General features: G+C 39.9%; 1 protein-coding gene and 1 pseudogene across 1 annotated transcript in view; both read left to right on the forward strand.

Annotated features, from left to right (window-relative positions):
- The first annotated feature begins 8,237 nt into the window (after positions 1-8,237).
- Positions 8,238-24,073, forward strand: part of LOC135275621 (succinate--CoA ligase [ADP/GDP-forming] subunit alpha, mitochondrial) — a 43,746-nt gene continuing 27,910 nt past the window's right edge. Inside the window, exons 1-2 of the mRNA XM_064377969.1 lie at positions 8,238-8,362; positions 18,743-18,846. Coding sequence (XP_064234039.1) covers positions 8,266-8,362; positions 18,743-18,846 — 201 coding nt within the window. The 5' untranslated portion in view covers positions 8,238-8,265. The remainder of the gene's footprint in view (positions 8,363-18,742; positions 18,847-24,073) is intronic.
- On the forward strand, positions 21,329-23,796 carry LOC135275620 (adenylyl cyclase-associated protein 1-like; annotated as a pseudogene).

Raw genomic sequence — 24,073 nt, forward strand, 5'->3', positions numbered from 1 at the left:
AATTATTTCCAAATATTATGTAAATATATTTTCAAATTAAAACAAACAGACAAAAATGCGAGTTTATCAGATTCACCCAATAAAAAAAATTCACAAACATGTCTATGAGGCAAAAAAGCATTTATCCCTGGTGGAAAGCTGGAATTTTCTTTGGTCTTCAGAAGAAAAAAGTGGCTCTCCAGCGGTAACAGCTTTCTCTCCTCTCTGCTCTACCTCATGCTGCTGAGGAATGGACATGGGGCAGTAACTGTGAGGAAGGAGGAAGGCTGTGCTCTGAGGTTTTGAGGCTTCTTTATAATAAATTTGATTATCCTCTGGTTCATCTTGTATCCCCTTTCAGTCTTTGAAATCATTTATTTTTTTAGCATTTTGATTTGAGAGTATAGCCCTTGGGATATCGACATCATGTAGGCTGTATGTTTCCTTGTTAAATACATCTAAACATCTTGAGTGGGTTTAGATCTTATCCCCTGTCTCACATCAAAGCAGAATCTACAGTGAGTAGGTGCTGTCCATCATGTGAGTACAAAAGACGATAATGGCACTGCTCAGCTCCTGCTCTTGCTACTTACACTTTGTTTCTCTGCAATAGCGTTCTGTAAAAACACTTATGCTCCATGATGCATTTATTAGCATTTTAAAATAGCGTATTAGGTATCTAATGTTTTTTAGTTTGAGGGCTCCAGTCTGCATGATTTCTATATAAATTTTGCAGTATACCTATTAAACTTAGTAGAAATGGCACTTTGGAATTTTAATTGCACTGGCCATTGAATCCATTATCACAGAAGAGAAAATCATCTCCGATATATTTTAAACCCTAAGCCTGAAGCAGGAGCTTCTTGTTCTGTTCCTTCAATCATTCTTTTGTCTCTATCACACCACATTCTGTCATGTAACTGACATGACTCATCATTAAGTTTGATCGACATTAAAATACTATTTTAAGTGAAATCAATTGAAATATTACATTTTTCATGAGTGTATACCTAAAATGGAGGATTCACACCAGTCAGGAAGGCTATTACTAAAAAGGTAAAAAATAACAGATGCTGGTGAAGTTGCAGAGAAAAGGGAATGCTCATACACTGCTGGTGGGAATGTAAATTAGTTCAGCAGTTGTGGAAATCAGTGTAACAACTTCTCAAAGAACTTAAAACAGAAGTACCATTTGACCCAGCAATCACATTATTGCATATATACTCAAAAGAATATAAATTGTTCTACTATAAAGACATGTATACACATATGTTCATAGCAGTACTGTTCACAATAGAAAAGACATGAAATCAACCTAAATAGCTACCAAAGGTACCCTGGATTAAGAACATGTGGTACATAAACACCATGAAAACACTAAGCAGCAATTAAAAAATGAAATGATGTCCTTTGCAGCTACATGAATGCAGCTAGTGGCCATTATTGTAAGCAAATTCACATAGGATCACTGAACTTGGTCAGACATCACTGTCCTGTGGACACAGCCTCCCGCCTTACCAGCTTCCTGTCACAATAGGAGGACTTTAGTTTTTGGTTGTTTTTTGAGAAGGAGTCTTGCTCTGTCACCCAGGCCAGGATGCAGTGGTCTGATCTTGGCTCACTGCAACCTCTGCCTTTCAGGTTCAAGTGATTCTTCTGCCTCAGTCTCCCGAGTAGCTGGAGGTACACCAGCACACTCTGCTAATATTTGTATTTTTAGTACAGACAGGGTATCATGTTGGCCAGGCTGGTCTCGAACTCCTGACCTCAGGTGATCCACCTGCCTTAGCTTCCCAAAGTGCTGGAATTACAGGCCTGAGCCACTGCGCCTGGCCGTGGACTTTTCTTGATCATGGAAACACACAGGTATCAGGGAGGAGTGAAATGAGTGCCAGAAGCTGCCTGTGCTCACTACTCTGCTTTTTCCATCTGATTTTAAGTCACCTAATCCATGAACAAACAATTTTGCTTCACCAGGCACAGTGGCTTCTCTCATAGTCAACTGATTCAATGACACACAAGTAAGGAATGAATGGATTATTTCTTGTGCTTCTCAACTCAAGCTGACCAAGAGGCTGTCCTTTGGTGTTCACAACTAGGTTCATCTCCCCTCTGCTGCACTAGCATCCAAGTGTATGTGATGCTTCAGCTGCATTACTCCAAGCTTCATTCTGAAGTCTGTTGAAGTTAAGATAAACTTTTAACAGTGGAAATGTCAGTAAATTCCTGAAATTCATCTAGGTTACACATATTCTCTACCTCTTCTCTAAAATGTGTAGAAGAAAACATATTTCCCCTTGATTATCAGGTTCTATGACCCCAGCCCACACCATAGGATCCTTTGTTCAAAGTTTATCCTCTATCATAATGAGAGCTAATTGTTCACATGTTCATCATTTTTTCCAACTTAATGCAACAATTATCATGCCAATTCTTTGAATTAAGATCTATCAACCAGAAAACCACAGACAAGAGTGAATAGAAACATTTCAATCTTCTCTGTACCCATAATAAATAGTCATTTCTCAGATTCTCCTATTCTGTTGATGGGGGTAACAACGTCATACACATCAGTGTTTCAGGGCCTCCAGTACATCTGGTGAGACAGTGATTTGACATTACAAGGGTTTGTGTTTTGGCTTTCTCTGACCAATAATGGGTTTTCTCCTTTCTATAAGGACAGCTGGCCCTGTACATATGACAACATCATGAACATATGTTGCTTCACATTTATTTTTTTACTATAGTTAAGTTTCTTCTTTTAATGCTTAATTATGTAAGGATTTCTTGACTCTGATGAAAGCACTCAGAAATCTTCCAAGTGATGATTCTGGCAGAAACACGACTGGCAAGAAAGGTAAATGTATATACAGGAAAACAACCACTGTCCTCCAGATGTTGGGTTAGGTCCACTGTACTCACTTGACACATGTTGTTAGTCTGACCACTGATGTGTGATACAATGTTAGTGGTTCAGGAGGGGTTATGCTACTTGGCAAGCTGAATGCTCAGAAGATCCATGGGTATGCAAGCCTCGTCAACTGAAATTCATGATGTTGAGCTCATGCGTGGATTTTATGGTTCATGTGACTTCCTTAAAAAGCTGGGAAAGATGATTGACTGAAGTTCTAATATTGGATCCTCTTAATTACTAAGAGCAGATCCTCAGTAATGGAATAGAGATGAATATTCACTTGGGAAGCATTTGTTTTTGATCTTGACCTATTTTCAAAGGTCCAGTCATAGCTCTTCCAAACCAACTTTGTCTCCATTCCTTCAGTTTTGTTTCTTCTGAGGCCTGATGATCTGTCCAAACCAGTATTGCCAATGTCATGGAATTGCTAATCTCTCTTTGCAAAGTGTACGGTGACTCTCCCCTTGGGGTTTACCCGCTATTGTGACTTCTAGTCTCCCAGGGCATCCTTGACAACGGCAGTGGTGTGACATCAATACAACACCCAGTTATGAGAACTCCATCCAGCATAGCGTCACTGGGGCCGTAAGCATGATTGGACTTCCATAGGCTGCAATGATTAATTTTTTTAATTAGGCAGTTATCCCTATTAATACCCTTTACCCCTCCATTGAGTTAGAAAAATACTTTAAGGTGTACATACCCATTAGTTGAGTGTTTTATAACTAAAGGTTATAAAGGAAATTTCTGTAGCTGGAGCAGATACTATACCTGGTATTGGGCACAGTGTTTTTATGGGGGGGAACTGAAATCACCTTCACAGATATAATTTTTATATAATTATTTGTAAATATGCACATGTTGCTTATATAATATACTTAAATAGCCTTATTTAGACATATATATGTACATATAAGTATCTGCAGTCAATAATTTTTCAAAAATATAAATGTAACAGTATGTATGTTATACACACTCAAATATGTACATTTTCCATAAATGATATAAATTTTGTGGTTTTTATTTGTATTGAGTTTTAATGTTTTAAATGTTGTCTTAGTATCTCTATATATGGATTAATAAATATTCATGTTTATGCCATCAATTTTAATAAAATGCATCTATCTAAATAAGTAGATGTATAAATACTGTATTGTCCTATTTTTGCACAATAATTATTGACAATGAACCACTTAAACTCAGCATTTTATTACACTAAGTATTTATTTTCACATTCATGAATGTTCATTGTCATAATCAATTGCCTGATCAAGGCAGGGCTCAGCTGGTTGGTTCAGCTGCAGTGAACTGAGCTTGTCTCCAGCCTATGGATTGCATTTATGTGAAGACAAGGCTACAGGACAGTGACTACCCAGGGCAGAAGATTCTCATTATAGATCGCAGGAGTAAACAACATCCCATACCAAGCTGACCTGATACAATTAAGTCCAACAATCTCTAACATAGATACACAACTTTAATTGATTATTTCACTTCGTAATTACTAAAGTTTCTAAAAATGTTTACTCCATTTAAACATCAGGTTATTTGATAATTCCATAGATAGATAATTATAATTTTCAACTTTTATAATCTTCAAAATGTTTTCAAATGCAATGTTGCATTAACTTGAAAGTAAAGCTGGGTTTGCTTTCAACATGTGACCTTCCATTGAAATTTTCTTGAATGTCCTCATCAAGGAAAAAATAAATCTCTTTAGCTAAAATATCACCTAAAACATATATTGTTAAACTTCATATAGATCATCTGTTACCATATTAAAATTCAAATTATCTTTCAGGAAATTTGTGGTGGACCTGCTATGTAGCATGCAAAACATCCTCTCAGGGATGCTGAGGTGCTGCTGAACTTTGGATAATTTTGAGTAGCAAGGGAGTTTCATATTAAGGGGAAAAATGCTATATCCATGTTTAAGATTTTCTCTTACTGTTTGCCTTTTTGTAGAGGAAGCCTTATTTGGTTGTCAAATGATTGTTATATCTATCTATCTATCTATCTATCTATCTGGTTTTTTTTAAAAGACAGAGTCTTCTTTTTTTTTTTTTTTTTTTTTTTTTGAGACAGAGTTTCGCTCGTTACCCAGGCTGGAGTGCAATGGCGCGATCTCGGCTCACCGCAACCTCTGCCTCCTGGGTTCAGGCAATTCTCCTGCCTCAGCCTCCTGAGTAGCTGGGATTACAGGCACGCACCACCATGCCCAGTTAATTTTTTGTATTTTTAGTAGAGACGGGGTTTCACCATGTTGACCAGGATGATCTCGATCTCTTGACCTCATGATCCACCTGCCTCTTCTTATGTTGTTCAGTCCAATCTCAAGTTCCTAGGATGAAGCAATTCTCCTGCCTTAGCCTGTCAAAGTGCTGGGGATTACAGGCATGAGCTACCACAAATAGCCTTATGATATATTTCATACAATTTCCTGATTTTTCTCTTTCATCTGTGACTTAATGAACTTTTCTTGCTATGAACCCAGACTTGCTGGTAAGACTTGAAAGCACATTCAAGTGTATTCTGAGACAATCTGTAACTGGAAAATTTTGAACCTTGTGGAAAGAGTAAGCTTACTGGCCTGTCAGCTGTCAATTTGCCATTGTTACTGTCACATCTAGAAGCACATTTTCTAAAACCCATTTTCTCTCTATGGTTTCTTTAGAGTTGCTCAACGAGAGGCCATCCCCTGAGATTGGGAAATCAGAGTGGTGAATTCATGTACACTGACACCTGAAGTAAAACATGTGGAGTTAGGTATAAACTGGAGAATCACCTGGAAAGGTGCTGCAGGCATCTGAGAACATCAGCGCCCCCAGCCCTGGGCTTCCCAGACAGGTCTGAGGATCATCACATGGGTACACAGCCCATACCACCAGGGGCAGGTGCACTCTGGCTTCTGGAGGATCACCTGAGAATCCCCTGTCTCTAGTACCTGCTTCATGAATTTCAAAACTTAAAGGTCTTTGCAGAGGTGATCTCTAAGTTAATGTTTTTGTGATTTGAAAAGGTCAAAGAGGCTGGATGTGGTAGCTCACACCTGTAATTCCAGCACTTTGGGAGGCCAAGGTGGGTGGGTCACTTGAGGTCAGGAAGTTGAGACCAGCCTGGCCAACATGGCGAAACCCTGTCTCTACTAAAAATACAAAAATTAGCTGGGCGTGGTGGTACATGCCTGTAACCCCAGCTACTGAGGAAACTGAGGCAGGAGACTCACTTGAACCAGGGAGGCAGAGGTTGCAGTGAGCTGAGATTGCCATTGCACTTCAGCCTGGGGGACAGAGCAAGACTCTGTCTCAATCAATCAATCAATCAATCAATCGTCAAAGAGCTTTTAAACTTAACTGCATATTAGGATCACTTGAAGAGCTTTGAAAAATTCTGATGCCCAGGCCACAGATCATACAAATTAAACTCTCTAAGAGTGAGAGATCCAAACATTGATACTTTTTCTAAAGTGTCCCCTACCCCAGGTGATTCCCCAAAGACACATCTGAGAGCCTCTGCCACAGCACCTTGCTATTCAAGGTGTGATCCATGAACTAGCAGCATTGGCATCACCTGAAAAGCTTGCTAGTCATGCAGAATCTCAGATCCTGCTCCAGACTTTATGAATCAATCTACATTTTAATAATTCCCATGTGGTTCAGTTCACGTTAAATTTTAGAAGTGCTGCTACAGAGAACAGAATGGCTGTCCAGTAAGTCTGTGGGATATGGAAGGTGGGAATGGTGCCTGTAAGGTGGGTTTCTCATCTCTGATCACTTCCAGTTACAGGAAATGCCTTATATCTGTGCCTCTGTTGGAGAGTTCTAATTTTCAGAAAGTTCTGTTTTGGGCAGATGTCAAAATCTACTCTCTAGTCACTTCTACGAACTGTCCCCACACTTTTTTTTTTAAAGTTTGAACTCACATATTGTTCTACCCTTAATTTTCCTTCTTTCTCGCTCCCTCCTAAACTTCCAGTTTCTTTAGTCCATGTATATTTTTGCAGAAGTCTCTTTAGTAATTCTACACTAAAAATGGCTCTCAGGACTGAAAGTGGGATTTTGAATGTGATGTGGCATAATGAGTACAGTAGGAAAATGATTTCCCTTCATCTAGAAATTCTACTAATGTCTACTTTTTGCTTCCTGAAAATCAGGATATTAGTCATGGTCTTCGTCAAATGCTACATTATAGAGAATATGTATCTAGCAAACAAACCAATATTGATGGTTCCAGGGTCTCAGATCTTTAATATGTTACCACTAATAATGTCCTGAGCTCTCAGAGAGAAACCAATGTGTGAGTCCTGGGCTGAGGTTTTTTGGACCTTTATCTCCAGTGGAGCCAGACTCTTGTCCCCCATTCTTTTCTCCTAGGACCACATCCTTTCACAGAGACAGCCCTTCCCTCCGTGTGGCTGTCAGGGAAAACCTGCAAACCCTGCCTGCTACCTCTGATCTCACTCTGTCCACTCTATCTTGCCTTTGACTCCAAAATCTGATGAGAAATCTCAGGAGCACGGTTTTCAGCAGAGACGCAGATTATTTCACCTCTTGTTTTTACCTTTTGACTTTGGGGCTCTCTGAGGTTCCTTCTAAAGCTGTTACAGAAGGAGGGAACGGTTTGTCCAAAAAGGGAGCAAAGTCACATTTGACCTCAAATTTCAGCCCTGAGGAACTTCAGGGAATAAACTCATACACTTAGTGCTGGTCAAAGACTGTATGATTACCTAAGTAAAAATCCACATTCCAAGAAACTAACTGTCATAAACATAACTTTTGATCTTTCTCATCACGTCTTTCCCTTCACGGGCCACGAGTGCCCGTTCAGATTCCCATCTCCCAGCAACCCTTCCGGGTCCAGGCACAAGGTACGCGGTGAGAAGTATTATTCTAATAGCAAATGAGGAAAGCGAAGGGGCAGGAAACGGGCCTAGGATACAAAGTTCTGGCACTGCTCTTCGCACCTCACCTCACCTCACTGTTTTTTCCTTCCTTGTCTTCAAGTCCCTAGTCTCCCGGGTGTCACTGCCGCTCTCTCGCTCGCTTCCCGCAGCCTCTCTCAAAAGCAACGAACCAGCTGCGGCCGTTAGACTACATTGCCCACAATGCCACTCGCCGGCCAGTCTCGCGTGGGGGTTTTCCCTCGGCTGCTGTTATAATTAATGTTAATCAAACCCAAGTTTCTAGGAAGGAGCCGAATTATTATCTCATTCTCCGATAGGATATCTTTTTATCTTCACCTGCCACCCCTGCTGTTTCGTGAACAATCCTCTGCAGTGGGAAATTTGTTCAGGCGACTACTGTGGCCACCCTCCGCCTCCTCCGGTCTTTGCCCCTGTTAGGTCCCCGGGGGCCTGGGAGTGTCATTGGCGGATGACCGCAATTCTTGCCGCTGCCGTTGACATCGCGACCATGGTCTCCGGCAGCAGCGGCCTAGCCGCCGCCCGCCTCCTGTCACGCAGCTTCCTCCGTGAGTCCAATTAGGACTCTGTCTTCCTGGCGTTCGCGGGTTCTTGGCCCCGCCGGACACAATGTTCTGGCCCAGGCCGTGGCTGGGTCCTCCAGGGCGGGACGTCGGCGGGGGCCTGGCAGCCGCTGGAATTCAGGCTTCGAGTGGGGGACTTCTACGGAGAAAGGAGTTTTTCTGGATACGACAGGAGCGCGGCATGACTTAGGCCGCTGGCAGATGGAGATATTGGGTGGCTGAGCTAGGATTCGGGTCTGGGAGCCCTGCAAATTTAGGAGCTTGCTTTCGGCCCCGCGGTGATGAGTGGCAGGGTGGGGGTGGCGTCTAGACTGGCCTTATTTGGAGTTGGGGGTGAAGAGGTCCAGGGTGAACTTGGTGGGGAGGGTAAGTGTCTGGGTTGAGAGGTGGGGGAAGAGTCTCAGTAGGAAGTTGGGGAGAGGAATGAGAGTGTCCCTACTGCGGAAAGGTTCTACACCTCGACTTCCCCCTCCGCAGGATTGTGACGTTAGGGGAAAGATAGTTTCTATACACAGAGTGAATTGAAATGGCCGCATAGACCCCTAGAAGCTTTTGGTTGGCCGGGACCTAAACCAGCATATTTGCAGTGTGTCCACCAGGCGGTTTGTGAACACATCAGTTCCCGAAAACTTAGCACCCAAGGTTGCTAGTCTTTGAGACATGCTGACTATGGAAAATTCTTGCTATATTCAAAGTCTCTGTGCTTGTCAGGTAGGTTATAGTAGAAAGAAACTTTGGAATCAGCCACATCATGGTTTGAAGTCTGGCTAGTCCCTTTTCAGTCTGTGTAATAACCCTGGACACTTTTCTTAATCTGTTTTTCACCTAATGTTTCCAATCAGATGAAAATATTAACATATTTTAATAAGTCTGACGCACCACCACCTGTAAGGTGATTTTGTTTACCATTAACAATGAAAAACGATTGCTTATTAAAATTGTGACACACCAATGGTTGTCACATGTATCCTGTTTTTTTTTAAAAAGTGAAGAAATATGAATCTTAGAAATGATAATGTGCAGGATGATCTGGGTTCACTGCAGAATAAGTGAAGCAATTTATATAAAGTATCCCGTATGTAGTAAACAGTTTTCTTCTCCGCTTTGCTATTAATTCAGCTGCTTGTGCTGAATATTGTATAAGACTTAATTCCTTTTTTGAGAAGATTACATTCTAAAAGTGTACCTTGATGAGTGTGAACTCTATAGCCAACACTTAGTTGCCAATCACTTGAAGACAAAGGTCTGGCTAGATAACTTTAGCAAGTATGAAATAGTTGGTTTGTTTGGTAAAGCTTCCTGGAGATTCTTATTGTGTAAGTTAAAAGGACAGTTGAGGATGTTGTGAGCAGGTCAAAAAGGATTCATTATACCCAGTTATCACTCAGGTCAGTAGGATTTGAGCACCAAGAATGAAGTATATTGGATATGGTTTTAAACCAGCTTAATTTGAATAGAGACTAGGTTAGAATGTAGAAGACCAGATGTGCAGCACAGCCACTGTGTTGGGAAACCCCAGGAAGAAGTTGTCCACCTGTGTCTGTCTCTTCTGTGGTCTTGCTAGTCTGAGGTTCTGAAAGATCCTAGCTTCAGGTAGGTCTGCTGCGTAGAAGAATCTAGAGGAGAAAGGAAGAGTGTCTAAAAGATCTACTTCCTTACTCCACCTTTGGCAGTACTCTCAATCCTCTTCCCATAGAACTGGAAGTTCATTCTTCCTAGACTCCCAGAACCATTTGGTCTTAAAGTGACCATCTGGTTTAGTTTTGTTACTGGAGTGGGCTTGAATTATCCAAGTCACGTGATTAACTTGTTATTAAGGGTCTGAAATCTAAACCAAGGTATATTCTATATTTAGAGGGGTTACAAACAGCAATGTTTAATGTATAAACACCTCTAAATTCACAAACCTCTAATTCCTCTTTCCCATGCCACATTTCTGAGCCCATTTTCACTTCCACAAGAAATATAGCAGCCACAACATCATCTTGCAAACTTTGTTTAAAGGGGCCATAAATTATTTAGGCTGTGAAGCTAATAGAGCTACAGCTGTTAGGGAATTTTGTTCCCTCTGTTAAGTTTCAACTTATGGTACATTACTTGCTGAAGGTCATAGAGTTGAAATATTGATTAGAGTTAGCAGCAGCAAAGAAACTCAGAGGAGCACTGCTAGAGGACTTCCAGAGCCCTGTTGGAAGGAAAGAAACAAAATCTGTTTTATAGCTTATGAAAAAAGGAAAAGGATCCAGTTGAAATGGAGAGAGAAAATACAATGAAAAAAATGAGACAGATTTCTTCCATGAGGAAGTTAAGGATTTCATAAGCACCCTTGAAGTTGAAATAGTGAAGTGAAGTTTAAAAGTCTTTTTAAAACTGGTCAGTAGTTTCTGTAACTTGAGTCTTTTAGAATAAATAGGGAATAAGAGCTAGTATTTTTGAACCTCAGAATTATGGTATTTTAATGCCAGAAAGTAAACCTTAAAACCCTACTGGTCCCATACCTTTGTATGGCAGATGAGGAAATCCAGAAAGTTTCCAGCCAGTATCAGAAGGGGCCCTAGCACCCAGGTCGTCTGTCTTTGCAGTATCCGTTCCATCAGCATGTACCGTGTGATATTTTCAGCTTCTTTTTTCGAAGCTCTGATTTTTTTTGGCAGTCTCAGTGGTGTGTTGAGAAGGTGACTATCCTATTCAAAGATGCTGCCTTCCTTTTCCCCGTGTTTGCTAAGTGTGTAGGCCTGTTTTTAGAATCAGAGAGCATTTAAAGTGTAGTTTGGAAAAGGAGATCCTCAGCAGTGATGTTTTGAATACTAGTATCTGTTGCCATTGCATCTAAGAATCAAATGTTTATTTCAGAAATACAAAATAGCCTTGATTCAGATGTACCAATGTAGCCATGAGATTTGATTTTCTGACATCAAATTTGTTTTTTCATAGAAACGTAATTGGAATGTTAAAAACAATTTCTCTGAAGTACAGGGCAACAATTTCATCAAGGGACTGCCATGCCATAGACCCACATTTTTTACATTATAACATTTCTTACATTAGGATGTGTCTTATTATTGATATCTTGGTGTTTTTTTTGAGACAGAGTTTTGCTCTTGTTGCGCAGGCTGGAGTACAATGGCGCAATCTCGGCTCACTGCAACCTCCACCTTCCAGGTTCAAGCGATTCTCCTGCCTCAGCCTCCTGAGTAGCTGGGATTATAGGCATGTGCCACCATGCCTGCCTAATTTTAAATTTTAGTAGAGACGCGGTTTCTCCATGTTGGTCAGGCTGGTCTCGAACTCCCAACCTCAGGTGATCCGCCCACTTCATTTTTTCTTTGTTACCAGTAATTAATAGTACTTCTTAAAAATCAATGATATTTTATATTTGATGAAATATGGTACTTACAGCTTATTAACTTCACCCATAAGTCAATATTAAATGAATATATAATTTCACATTTGAATAGTGGGTTGTTTGGGGTTTGTTGGTAAGTGACTGCTAGCTACTCTGCAGTATTATAAGGTCCTGTAGGTATAGACTACAATAGCCTGTGTCTTACATATGCATAATACCTATGGTTAATACATGTACATTTGTTAAATTCATGAGTACGTACATGAATAAATGTTTATGAGGGACACAGTTTGAGAGGTGAGTTGAAGGAGTATTGAGTATTTTATGAATAGAGTCTCGGGTCATTGGTTAGGAACATGGTACTGGTAATATAAGGCCATGGTTTGAGTCCCACCTGGGCAGGTGCTCTTTGGCCATAGCTTGTATCCTTTATCCTACCAGCCATCTTATAAATGATGTGGTTACTATCTGTGGTGAAGAGGACCAGTATGTGGCTGACAGGTACAAATCTATCATCCCTGTTGAAAACGCATCTCTCTCAGGTTACTCAGTCTCTTTGCTTCATTGTCTTTACTACAGTTTGTACTTTTGGTAGTTTTGTTTTTCTTTGTGTAATGTTTAGCTCTTTTACAGGGCAGGAAACTTCATGTGGGTAGGGCCTGAGCCTGTCTTGTTCACCTGTGAATCCCTAGCACCTGGTAGATAGCCTGTCACAGTGAACATCTCAAAGCAGTTTGGTCTACTCATTCTGCATCGGTAATAATAATGATAATAAAACAACTCTTAGGGATATAACACTTGCTCTATCCCAGGCACTGTTTTAAATGCTTTATATATTACTAACTCATTTAATTCTCTCATCAGCCTATGAAGTATATACTATTATTGTCCCTGTTTTATAGTGAGGGCTGCACCTTTACAAATGTATTATATGTTAAAAACTTAGAAGTATATTTGTGCATACTGCACATTATATGTAGACATGGATTAGTATGTTTATAAATATATATAAGATGCGCACAGGGGCATATAGAAAACATTTTTGGCTAGACTTACTTGATTTTAAAATAACATTTTTTCCTTTCTCTTTAGGGAGAGATTTGCCTTTGTGTTCATGTGGGTTGTAAACCCAGTTTTGGGAGTATACCAGACACTGTGCTACCTGGTGCCAGTTTAAGGAGTGATTTCTTATTAACATCACAGTCTCCTGGGGGCAGTTGTTATTCCACTTATAGATGGGAAGACTAAGGCTAAGGGAGATCAAAAGATACGCCCTGGGTTATGTGGCTGGTGAAAGGCAGAGCATAAACTCAAGACCAGGCTTGTCTGATTCCTGGGATGATGTTCTCAGCTGCTCCTGGGGACACAGTCCCAAGGCTAAGCTGGACAATTTCTAAGAATCAGAAGAGAAGGAGGTGGTCTAGGATGTGGCAACTATAGCATTCGCCATCAGAAATTATTCCTGGTGGCCAACCTCACCTTTCTTGCTCTAATATTTTATTTAAAATACTTATCAACCAGGCGTGGTGGCTCATGCCTGTAATCCCAACACTTTGGGAGGCTGAGGCAGGCGGATCACTTGAGGTCAGGAGTTCAAGACCAGCCTGGCCAACGTGGTGAAAACCTGTCTCTGTTAAAAATACAAAAAAAATTAGCCAAGTTTTTTGGTGCAGGCCTGTAGTCCCAGCTACTCGGGAAGCTAAGGCAGGAGAATCGCTTGCACCTGGAAGATGGAGGTTGCAGTGGGCTGGGATCATGCCACTGCACTCCAGCCTGGGTGACAGAGTGAGACTCCCATCTAAAATAAAATAAAATAAAATAAAATAATACGTATTTTCTTATTATTAGTAAAGCTAGGCATCTTGTCACATATTGATTTGCAGTTTGTCATCCATTGTGTTTCTTGTTCATGGCCTTTATCAGTTTTTCTCTTAGGCTTTGTGCTCCTCTTTTTGTTGGCTCTCCATGTTGCCCAGGTTAATTCCTTGTCTGTTAAATGTTATGAAAACACTCCCCTGGTCTGTCACTGCCTTTAACTCTGCCTGTAGTGTGTTTTACTCTGTCTGAATGCTTTCTTTTTTCATGTAGGGAAAGAGTCAATTTGTATTATTTTCTTTGGGTTTCATTTATTTAAAAAATGTTAGCAAGGCATTTGTACTAGATTAATGTAGCTTTGGGCACCAGCAGCATTTTAGGGCTGAACTTCTATGCAGTCCCAATATGAATTTTAGAGAAACCTATGATTTTTATATGTACAAAAATAGATACAGAGTTCTTTTCTCTCTTTCCTGATACGTGGGAGTTCAAGATTGCCTTTTCCCAACTCACTGAAAAAGAGATGGACCTTATCATAGTAACTTGGTATAAGTGTTTCTTTTGGAGACCCAGTTTCTTGTCCTGGAATTCAGTGAAATGTTTCCCATGCACCTGCTGTGTATAAGGCACTGACCATATACCGCATCAAGATGAGTAAGACATGGTCCTGACACTCATGGAGTTTACAGTTAGCAGTCCTAAAAGTATTTAGATGGTACTTGAAATAATCTTGAAGTAAATTTAACCTTAGACAATTTTACTTAGAAATAATGTGGTAGGCCAGGCACGGTGGCTCAAGCCTGTAATCCCAGCACTTTGGGAGGCCGAGGCGGTCGGATCACGAGGTCAAGAGATCGAGACCATCCTGGTCAACATGGTGAAACCCCGTCTCTACTAAAAATACAAAAAAATTAGCTGGGCATAGTGGCACGTGCCTGTAATCCTAGCTACTCAGGAGGCTGAGGCAGGAGAATTGCCTGAACCCAGGAGGTGGAGGTTGCGGTGAGCCGAGATCATGCTATTGCACTCCAGCCTGGGTAACAAGAGCGAAACTCCGTCTCAAAAAAAAAAAAAAAAAGAAATAATGTGGTAAAAAGAGTAAGAATATGTATGCATTCAGTAATATACTATGTGATGGTATTTATTATATACCACATGAAAGTGTTCGTAGCTTCTATTCTACTTAATCTTGGATCCTTTTTAAAGTTCCCCATTATGTTCATAAATCGTGTATATCATGTGAAGATTTAGGAATTCCTGATGTAATGTTCTACTTAAATGTTAATTTATATGGATTAATGTAAGCAAAATTCTCAAGAAGTTGAGGACATTAAATCTTTAATTGAAATGTAAGAGATATTTGTAAGATTGTTTGGCCACTAATGTATGCCTTGTGTTCTAAATTTCACTTTAGGAAATCACTCACCCTAGTAATTTGGTGGCTTTGTCACAGAGATCAGGTTTGTAGTTAAAACCAAAATATGATTAAGCAGTGACAGTGGAAGATTTGCACTGTGAACTACTTTGCATTCTTGAGCAGAAGTGGAGTAGGCTATTTTTAATTGCTTAAGGTACTTCATTGATAATTTGGGTAGAAAAGAAATTAATTAGGGAAAGTGTAGAATCAGTTTGATTTAGTATTTACAGCAGCTAGAGGTTTGCTCTCTTCACCAGCCCAAATTAAGGAGAGTAGCGGAAGGGTTCTAGGAGGAAAGGTGAAGAACTGCAGTAGTGGAGATGTGGGGAGGCTGCTTTTGTGGGAAATCTCCAGCCTGAAATTCTGGGCCTTAAATTATTTAAGGTGGGGAAGAATAAGGAGAATGAGAGTGATTTAAAATTTGGTGAGTTTTACTTGGAATGTAAGCATATTTTGCATTATTTCCATTTGAATGCAAACACGGCAACAAAGAATTTTCTTCATTCTATGATGTCAGCAGTAGTAAAACTTATCATTGATTTGATAACAGTATTGCTTGAAATAGATCCACCAGTTGTTAGGTATGTCATGGTAGCATGGAGTGGCAGGTGACTGAGAGTTGGTTCTTTCTGGATTGTGTTACCTCAAGCTGTTGAGGAGTCAGAAATTAAGGTGAGGAGTATTATAACACAACTCGCCTTTAGGTCCTCCTTACAGCCATGACAGGTTGGAGAGCATGCTTGGTATAAAGAACCTGGGGTGGCGTGGGTTAATCTTCTGGTGTAGATTGAGTTTCTGGGATTCAAAAGGCATTTGTGGTGATTATGTTATACCATCATGGCTTGCTGGGCTCTTTAAGGTTTTCCGCTGGGTTTTAGAGGCTGCTCTGATTGCCGGCATTCCTCCTTTGGCTAGCCTAACATATCTTAGAGCAGTATTCTAGAAAAGGAAGCATATGATGGTCCATAATTCCTTGTCTGGATCTCCTGTGACAAGTTAATTCCTACTGTGCAGGGGCAGCTATCAGTTTAGGTGATATGGGCTCAAGTTAGGTAGCATGGGCCAGGGCTGGGGCAGAAGTGAAGAGAGTTTTTAACTGAGGAGAGGTCGTAACAGTGGCCCAGAAGCTGAATGAATCTCTTTCCTTTCTTTAGGAGCTTGGAGGTGAACTTATATGGGGTTTTAGGAGTGAACTACTGATAGCCTAGGTTTCAATTTGGAGGTAATCTCAATGAGGGATTCATTCCTTAACTCCACCCTCCCACCTCTCACACATACATAGACTTCTCTACCTTGAACAGGGATCCCAAATGCCCAAGGCTTTTTCTTATTTTGGTACTTTACACACCATGCAGTTGTGGCCCACTTTTATATCAGTTCAGATAGATTGTGAGTTCTTTGAGGACTGAGATACTGTCATTCATCACTTTATCCTTAGCACCTGACATTATGTGACATTATGGTGGTATAGGTGCTCCCTAAATGTTGACTGAATAAATGAATGAACTCACATTTCAATACCAGATGATAACCTTGTCTGGCATCAGACAGGTTTCTTGTCAGGATGGAATGTGATCAAGAATTTCACTCCTTGCCTTTGAATACATATTTTGGATTTGCCTCTGAGATGATAATAGTCTATTAGTTCCAGCTCATCTGGAAGTGGGTCCATATGAGCTTAAGCCTGGTGCATGGATGGGGAGATCACACATGCATGAGCCTCTAAGATGGTAATAGTCTATTAGTTCTAGCTTATCTAGAAGTGGATCTGTATGAGCTTAGGCCTGTAGATGGGTAGATCACACACATCTACATCTATGCATTATAGTTTTCCAAGATTTACTTAATTAGATGCTGTAGGTTCTCAGGGGCATTGCACTGGCTGAGTAATATTAAAAGGCCAGGGGATTAGGAGGTGAGCTGCTGTTTATCACACTTCTGATATACTTTTTATGAGCACCAAAGATCTGATGTTGTAACATCTTGAGCTCCATAGAATTGATCCAGGAGTTCTGGAGTTACTATGAGAAAGTAGAGATCTTCATTGGTCTGTTATTGTAGCTGTGCTTTAGGGATACAGACAGACCTGTCTTTTCTCAGGGTGATGTCTCCTATGGAAGGAGAAGAGAATTGTCTGATCTTTGTTAAGTTAGTGAGTATAAGAATACTTGTAGAGAACCAAACTTTACCTACAAAAAGTATTTTGTTTTAACAAGTAGGGACTCCAGATATCCTGATCATAACATCTGATCTTATAATCAAATCTTCTACCTTCGTGTCTGAAAACTATGATATGATATGACCATTCGTTGAAGATTCCAGGAATGGGAGGGACTGGTAAAGCCGATTCTGCCACTAGTCAGGAATTGTAGCAGGGTAGGAAAGGGTGTAGCTTCTATACAAATATCATGGTTGTAGGTGTTCATCTGGGAGAAGTAGGAGCCAAGGGCAAGAATGGGTCTCACGTGACAGCACTGGTGAGGGTGGGCTGTGCTGCATAGCTCAGTAGGGCCATGGTCTCAGGCCACAAATCCCTGCTGTGTCCACTAGCCTAGAGTCAAATGCTTAGCTGTGACTGCTATGCCAGACCTTGACCTGCAAAGCTCTCTAATGGCCCCTTGTTGAGCACAGTCCAGTCTGAGAAAGCTGTCTGTTACCTAGCAGTTCTTTGTGTGCACGATATGCTACCCAGGTGGTAAGGGCTAAATCTGAACCTGTGTCCTTCCTGGAGATATAAGGGATTCCAAATACTTCTGCCAAAAGCAGATCTTGTTGCTCTTTCAGTTATGGAGTGTGAGGTCAGGACTTAGGTGGACAGGAGGCAATGATTTAAGGCAGAAAGCATGGAGTGGACTCTGGGCAAATACATGACAACATGTTCTTTTTTTTTGTTCAATAGAGATTACACCTTATGTTCTGTTCTTAGACTTGCTTCATGTATGACCACAATGATAGGTAGAAGTCCTGGCTACTTCGAAGGGGCCAGGGATGGGTCACAGAAAAGGCACATTGATAGTTAGAGGTTTAGAAAGTAGTCCACAATTTTGTCATCTATGTTCTTCCTACTGCTTTTTGAAATTTGGGGAGCTGGTTGTAGTAACTACTTAGATTTCTCAACCTAGGTCTTTTTTTTTTCACAAGCTGCTGCTTCTCTTGTCTACTTTCCTATTTATTTTATCTCTGTTTCTTTTATATGTGAGTCCATATCAGAAGAGATTAAGTGATTTTGGATTGTATTTTAGGTAAGTTTTATTCTATGACTTAACATTTAATATGTTGTTTGTACTAGAGAATGAGTTGCTGAGCGATTTTTACTTGTATTCCTGACAAAGTTTGCCTCTTAGCTTACCTATTTAAAGGTATTAGGCTTTAAAAATTTGGGCCAAATGGGAAACCACGTGGCTGTTTAGTAAACATTATTAATGGGGGTGACAGTTTTCAGTCCCTGGATTTAATTTAAACCATTTATCTTTGAGCCCCAGTTTTTTTTTTTCTAGGAAATAAAAATGATAAACTTTAGCTTTTTCTTTCTCAGTTCAGAAAAAACAACAAGATCATGGTTCTTGATAAAGAGGGGATCCTGGAGAATGGAACAATGTCTTTTTTTGTTTGTTTTTCTAACTTATTTCTGTGGTCTCTGTGTCTTATAAAAGGTGGCATTTAGGTTTGCCGTGATCACAAGATAGCTTGTGCATTACAGGATGTTTTCTTGTGATCAAGTTGAATTATGGTGCAAAGTTTAGAAAAATTATAATGTGTCATTTTTTTTTTTTTTTTTACCTCTTAGTGCCACAGAATGGAATTCGGCATTGTTCCTATACAGCTTCTCGGAAACATCTCTACGTTGATAAAAATACAAAGATTATTTGCCAGGGTTTCACTGGCAAACAGGTATGTGTATCTAGATTTTTATTTTCAAATGTAGACTACAGATATAACAAATTAACTATTTTTTTATTTTTAATATCACAAAAATAATATATCAGATTGTTGCAGAAAAATATACTGTACAGCAATGGATTTGTATCTCAGGAGGAGATTAGTTGCTATTGTCAGCCTATAACATAAAAATTGTATTTAAACTTACTTTGCGAAGGAGTATATTGCAAGCTTACTAGGACTATATTGTATTGGAGGCCCACATACTTTCTTTCAGCAAATACGACACTTGGTTTTCCTATAACGTTGAAACAGATTACTGTTTCTTTGAGCACTAGGTAAACTAGATTCTTGTGTTTAGGTTGTGTACAGACAAACAAACAAAAAAACATATTGTTAAATACAGAATCTCCATATTCAGTGTGGAGAAATGCTCAAACCCACAGAGTCTCTTGGATAATGAGACAAGCAGAAGAACCAGACCACTGACTTTTCCCAACTTACACTCTCTCTGGGACCATGATTGGGACTACCAGGCAAAATTCCCTGAAGTGTTTTAATTTATTCTCATTTATTTATATTCATTGTCTCATCTTCTTTCCTGTTCACATCATAGATTTTGTATAAGTGAAAATATATCTGTGATGTGATTCTGTAATAAAATGCCACCTAAGAATCTCCTTTCCATTTTCCTACCTTTCTACTCCCCAGGAATTCCTTCTGTTAATAAACTGGCATGTATCCTTTCAGATATTTTTCTTGTGCGTACAAACGTATTTATATAATATGTGTTTTGTAGTGTTTATTATACAGAACTGTACTTATATAATGTTATCCAGCATATAATATATATAATGTATATATCTATAAAATAGATACCTAAAAGTAAAATTGGATGTCATATGGTCTGTGTATTTAAAATTTTCATAGCTAAATCGAACTTTAAAACATTGGAGCAGATTTATATTTCCAGCATAGTAGATGTGCAGAATTTTTTAAAATGAGGAAGTACTACCAAATCAATTAGAGTATAATCTCTATACTCTAAGTGTCTTAACCCAAAGTATCCCTTTCTTTATTATTAAAGGAGATATGGCAAGATGAAAGCAGTCAATAATTTTTTTTGTAATTTAAGGTTAATGATTTTTCTGTAATTAAAAGAATTGTCAAGTCAATTCTTCAGTGTTTTGGTAATCTAGAGCAGAGGTGACTAAACTTATTCTGCAAAAGACCAGTTTGTAAACATTTTAAGTTTAGTGGGTCATACAGTCTCTGTTACAGCTACTCAAAAGCATTATAACAGCAAAAGCAGCCATAGAAAATAATGTCAATGAATGGGCCTGGGTGTGTTCCAATAAAACTTAATTTACAAAACCAGGTAGTGGGCCAAATCCTGTAGACTGCATTTAGCAGGTTGTTTCATATAAAATGGTTCTTTTGCTTTTTTACTTTTTTTCTGAAATAACTGAGCCCACAAATGTGTTGCAGTGGACTTTTCTTCTTTTTCTTCTTCCATTCCTCTATAACCTTAAAAAAAAATCTACCAATAACAAAAAATGAAGCACCCACTAAACCCTGAAATTTTGTTCCTGGTAAAAATGGCTGGGTGTGGTGGCCCACACCTGTAATCCTAGCACTTTGTGGGGCCAGAGCAGCAGGACTGCTTGAACCCAGGAGTTTGAGACCAGCCTGGGCAATATGGTGAGACCCCATCTCTAAAAAAAAAAAAAAAATAGGAAAATTAGCTGGGCATGGTGGCGCATGCCTGTGGTTCCAGCTATTCTGGAGGCTGAGGTGGAAGGATCACTTGAGTTGAGAAGGTTGAGGGTGCAGTGAATCATGATTGAACCACTTAACACCAACTGGGATGACAGAGTGAGACCCTGCCTCAAGAAAAAAAGGTTTATTCTGATGGCCAAATGTCTTATATGTATGTCACCTCCGTTATATACATTCTAAGGAAAGAAGATCTTCATCCAAGATTTGAAGTGTGTTCTATCATCCCCTTCCCAATTGATGTTATATTTAGCTTGTTTTTTGTTATATATTAATATTATTAGCATATAATCAGAAGATGTTTGATTAACCCAAATTCCCCACATAAATTTATTATATATAATTTTATTTTTCTGTTTGCAAAATATTATATGATCCTGTGACATTTTAAGCTGTGGGCTTTTTTATAAGAACCATTGCCCATGGTGTAAGCACTATTGAGAACTGTCTCCATATTCTAAATTAGGTGATGGTTTGCCTAAATATTTAAATCCAAGGGTAGTTTTAGTGTTTTTCAGCTACTTGCATTTATATTGTTTCTCATTCACTCTCCTTGTTTTTGTTTTTAAAGTAAGTGAGTGTTAATTCCCTAAAGTTAGGTTTGTTGATTCAGATTCATTATAGACTTACTGATGAGGTCTGAAATTTATAGCTTACTTCCACAGTATATCTGCATATTGTCTTATTAGTTTGTTTTCTCTGTACACACGTTATTTCACATAACAAATGAAAAATCCTTGTATTTTAGGGTAGGTTTCAGCAATGCAGATTTCCATTGGGTGCCATCTTGTTTCTTACACTGGCTTTATAAGTTGCTAAAATTATTCCTATTCCTAATTGTATACTGGCTGGTGATAATGGTAAAACTAAGGAAAATAAGCTTATTTTGAATAGATGTGTTATTCCTGTTTAGCACTACTTTGTGATTAAAATTTGGTGCTTTTGAATTTACCTGGCAGTGTAGTCTAGGGCAATGCTTCTCAGTGTCTATAGCAAAAAACCCATGTGGGTGTTTGTTTTAAATTTTCAGTCTAATATGGATCAATATTTTTATAAAGTACAGTAAAAGCTGTAGCAATGTCGTACTGCTATATTTGCAAACATTTTTACTTTTTTTAAAATTAGATTTTTCCCCTCTCTCTCCCTTCCTTCCTTCCTTTTTTTTTGTTTTCTTTTTCTTTTTCCTCTTACCTCATTGCAGAGCAGCAAGAGTCTGCATACTATACTTTGAATAGCACTGTTTTAAGAGAGAGAACACTGGCCTGTGGTTCTTTCAAAACTCTGCTCCTGACTTTAGACAAATTAATTAACATGCTTGGGGCCAAGTTTCCTATTTTGAAATAGAATTTCAATCAGAAAATTTCTGAAGTCCTTCTTAAGGCCCTAATTTTTATTCCTTTAATAGAATGTCAATAGTTGGAACCACATTTTGAATGACCACATAGATTCATTCATTTTTCAACAACTATTTATTGAATGCCTACTGTATGTTGATTTAGGTGTCATATTGCAATGAACAAAGACATAAATCACTGTCTTCATGGAATTCACATTTTAGTGGTGGTGGGTGGAATGTATCAACAAAATCAATGAGTAGATTATGTGGTATGTTAGAGAGTACAATTGCTCTGGAAGAAATAAGCCAGGGAGATAGTTGGGCGGTTCTTGCCAGGAGTGGAGAGTGGCTGATCGAAGTCTGGAGGTGGTACATTATGAATGACATGCAAAATCTGGTAGAAAGATTGGAGAGGGCAGTGGGCCACCTGGAGGCAGTATCCCATACCTCTGACATGCACTGTGGGTATGGAGACTGTCCTTCAAAAGCAGGAGCAGCTCCCTATGTGCAGGCATTTGACTTGCTGCTTGCTGGTCCTGTGACAGAGTACTTGAAGATCAGTAAAGAGATTGGGGGAGACGTGCAGAAACATGCGGAGATGGTCCACACAGGTTTGAAGTTGGAGCGAGCTCTCTTGGTTACAGCTTCTCAGTGTCAACAGCCAGCAGATAACAAGCTTTCCGATTTGTTGGCACCCATCTCAGAGCAGATCAAAGAAGTGATAATCTTTCGGGAGAAGAACCGAGGCAGCAAGTTGTTTAATCGCCTGTCAGCTGTCAGCGAAAGCATCCAGGCCCTGGGCTGGGTGGCTGTGGCTCCCAAGCCTGGCCCTTATGTGAAAGAAATGAATGATGCTGCCATGTTTTATACAAACTGAGTCCTCAAAGAGTACAAAGATGTGAATAAGAAGCATGTAGACTGGGTCAAAGCTTATTCAAGTATATGGACAGAGCTGCAGGCTTACATTAAGGAGTACCATACCACTGGACTGGCATGGAACAAAACGGGGCCTGTGGCAAAAGAACTGAGTGGACTGCCTTCTGGACTCTCTGCTGGATCAGATCCTCCTTCCCCTCCACCAGGCCCCCTCCTCCGCCAGTCTCTACCAGTTCAGGTTCAGATGAGTCTGCTTCCCACTCAGCACTGTTTGCGCAGATTAATCAGGGGGAGAGCATCACACATGCCCTGAAACACGTGTCTGATGACGTGAAGACTCACAAGAACCCTGCCTTGAAGGCTCAGAGTGGTCCAGTACACACTGGCCCCAAGCCATTCTCTGCACCCAAACCCCAAACCAGCCACAAAGAAGGAGCCAGGTGTACTTGAACTGGAGGGCAAGAAATGGAGAGTGGAAAATCAGGAAAATGTTTCCAACCTGGTGATTGATGACACAGAGCTGAAACAGGTGGCTTACATTTACAAGTGTGTCAACACGACGTTGCAAATCAAGGGCAAAATTAACTCCATTGCAGTAGATAACTCTATGACGTAGTGGGCATTGTGGAGATAATCAACAGTAGGGATGTCAAAGTTCAGGTAATGGGTAAAGTGCCAACCATTTCCATCGACAAAAGAGATGGCTGCCATGCTTACCTGAGCAAGAATTCCCTGGATTGTGAAACAGTCACTGCCAAATCTTCTGAGAAGAACGTCCTCATTCCTACAGAAGGCAGTGGCTTTAATGAATTCCCAGTTCCTGAGCAGTTCAAGACCCTAGGAATGGGCAGAAGTTGGTCACCACAGTGACAGAAATTGCTGGATAAGTGAAGTGCCACTGCGTTCTTTGCCCTCCCTTCACACCATGGGATAAATCTGTATCAAGACGGTTCTTTTCTAGATTTTCTCTACCTTTTCTGCTCTTAAAACTGCTTCTCTGCTCTGAGAAGCACAACTGCCTGCCTTCACTGAAATATACCTCAGGCTGAGATTTGGGGTGGGATAGCTGGTCAGTTGATCTTCCGCAGGAAGGTGCAGCTTTTCCATATCAGCTCAACCATGCCACCAGTCCATTCTTAAGGAACTGCCAACCAGGACTGATGATGCATTTTAGCTTTGAGTTTTTGGGCATTATCCTACCAACAAACAGTCCATTGAGAAGAAAACAGTCCCAGGAATTAACAGATCAGA

Source organism: Aotus nancymaae, unplaced genomic scaffold (genome assembly GCF_030222135.1).
Source record: "Aotus nancymaae isolate 86718 unplaced genomic scaffold, 86718_ANA_hifiasm-v0.15.2.pri h1tg000017l, whole genome shotgun sequence".
NCBI classification, from domain to species: Eukaryota; Metazoa; Chordata; class Mammalia; order Primates; family Aotidae; genus Aotus; species Aotus nancymaae.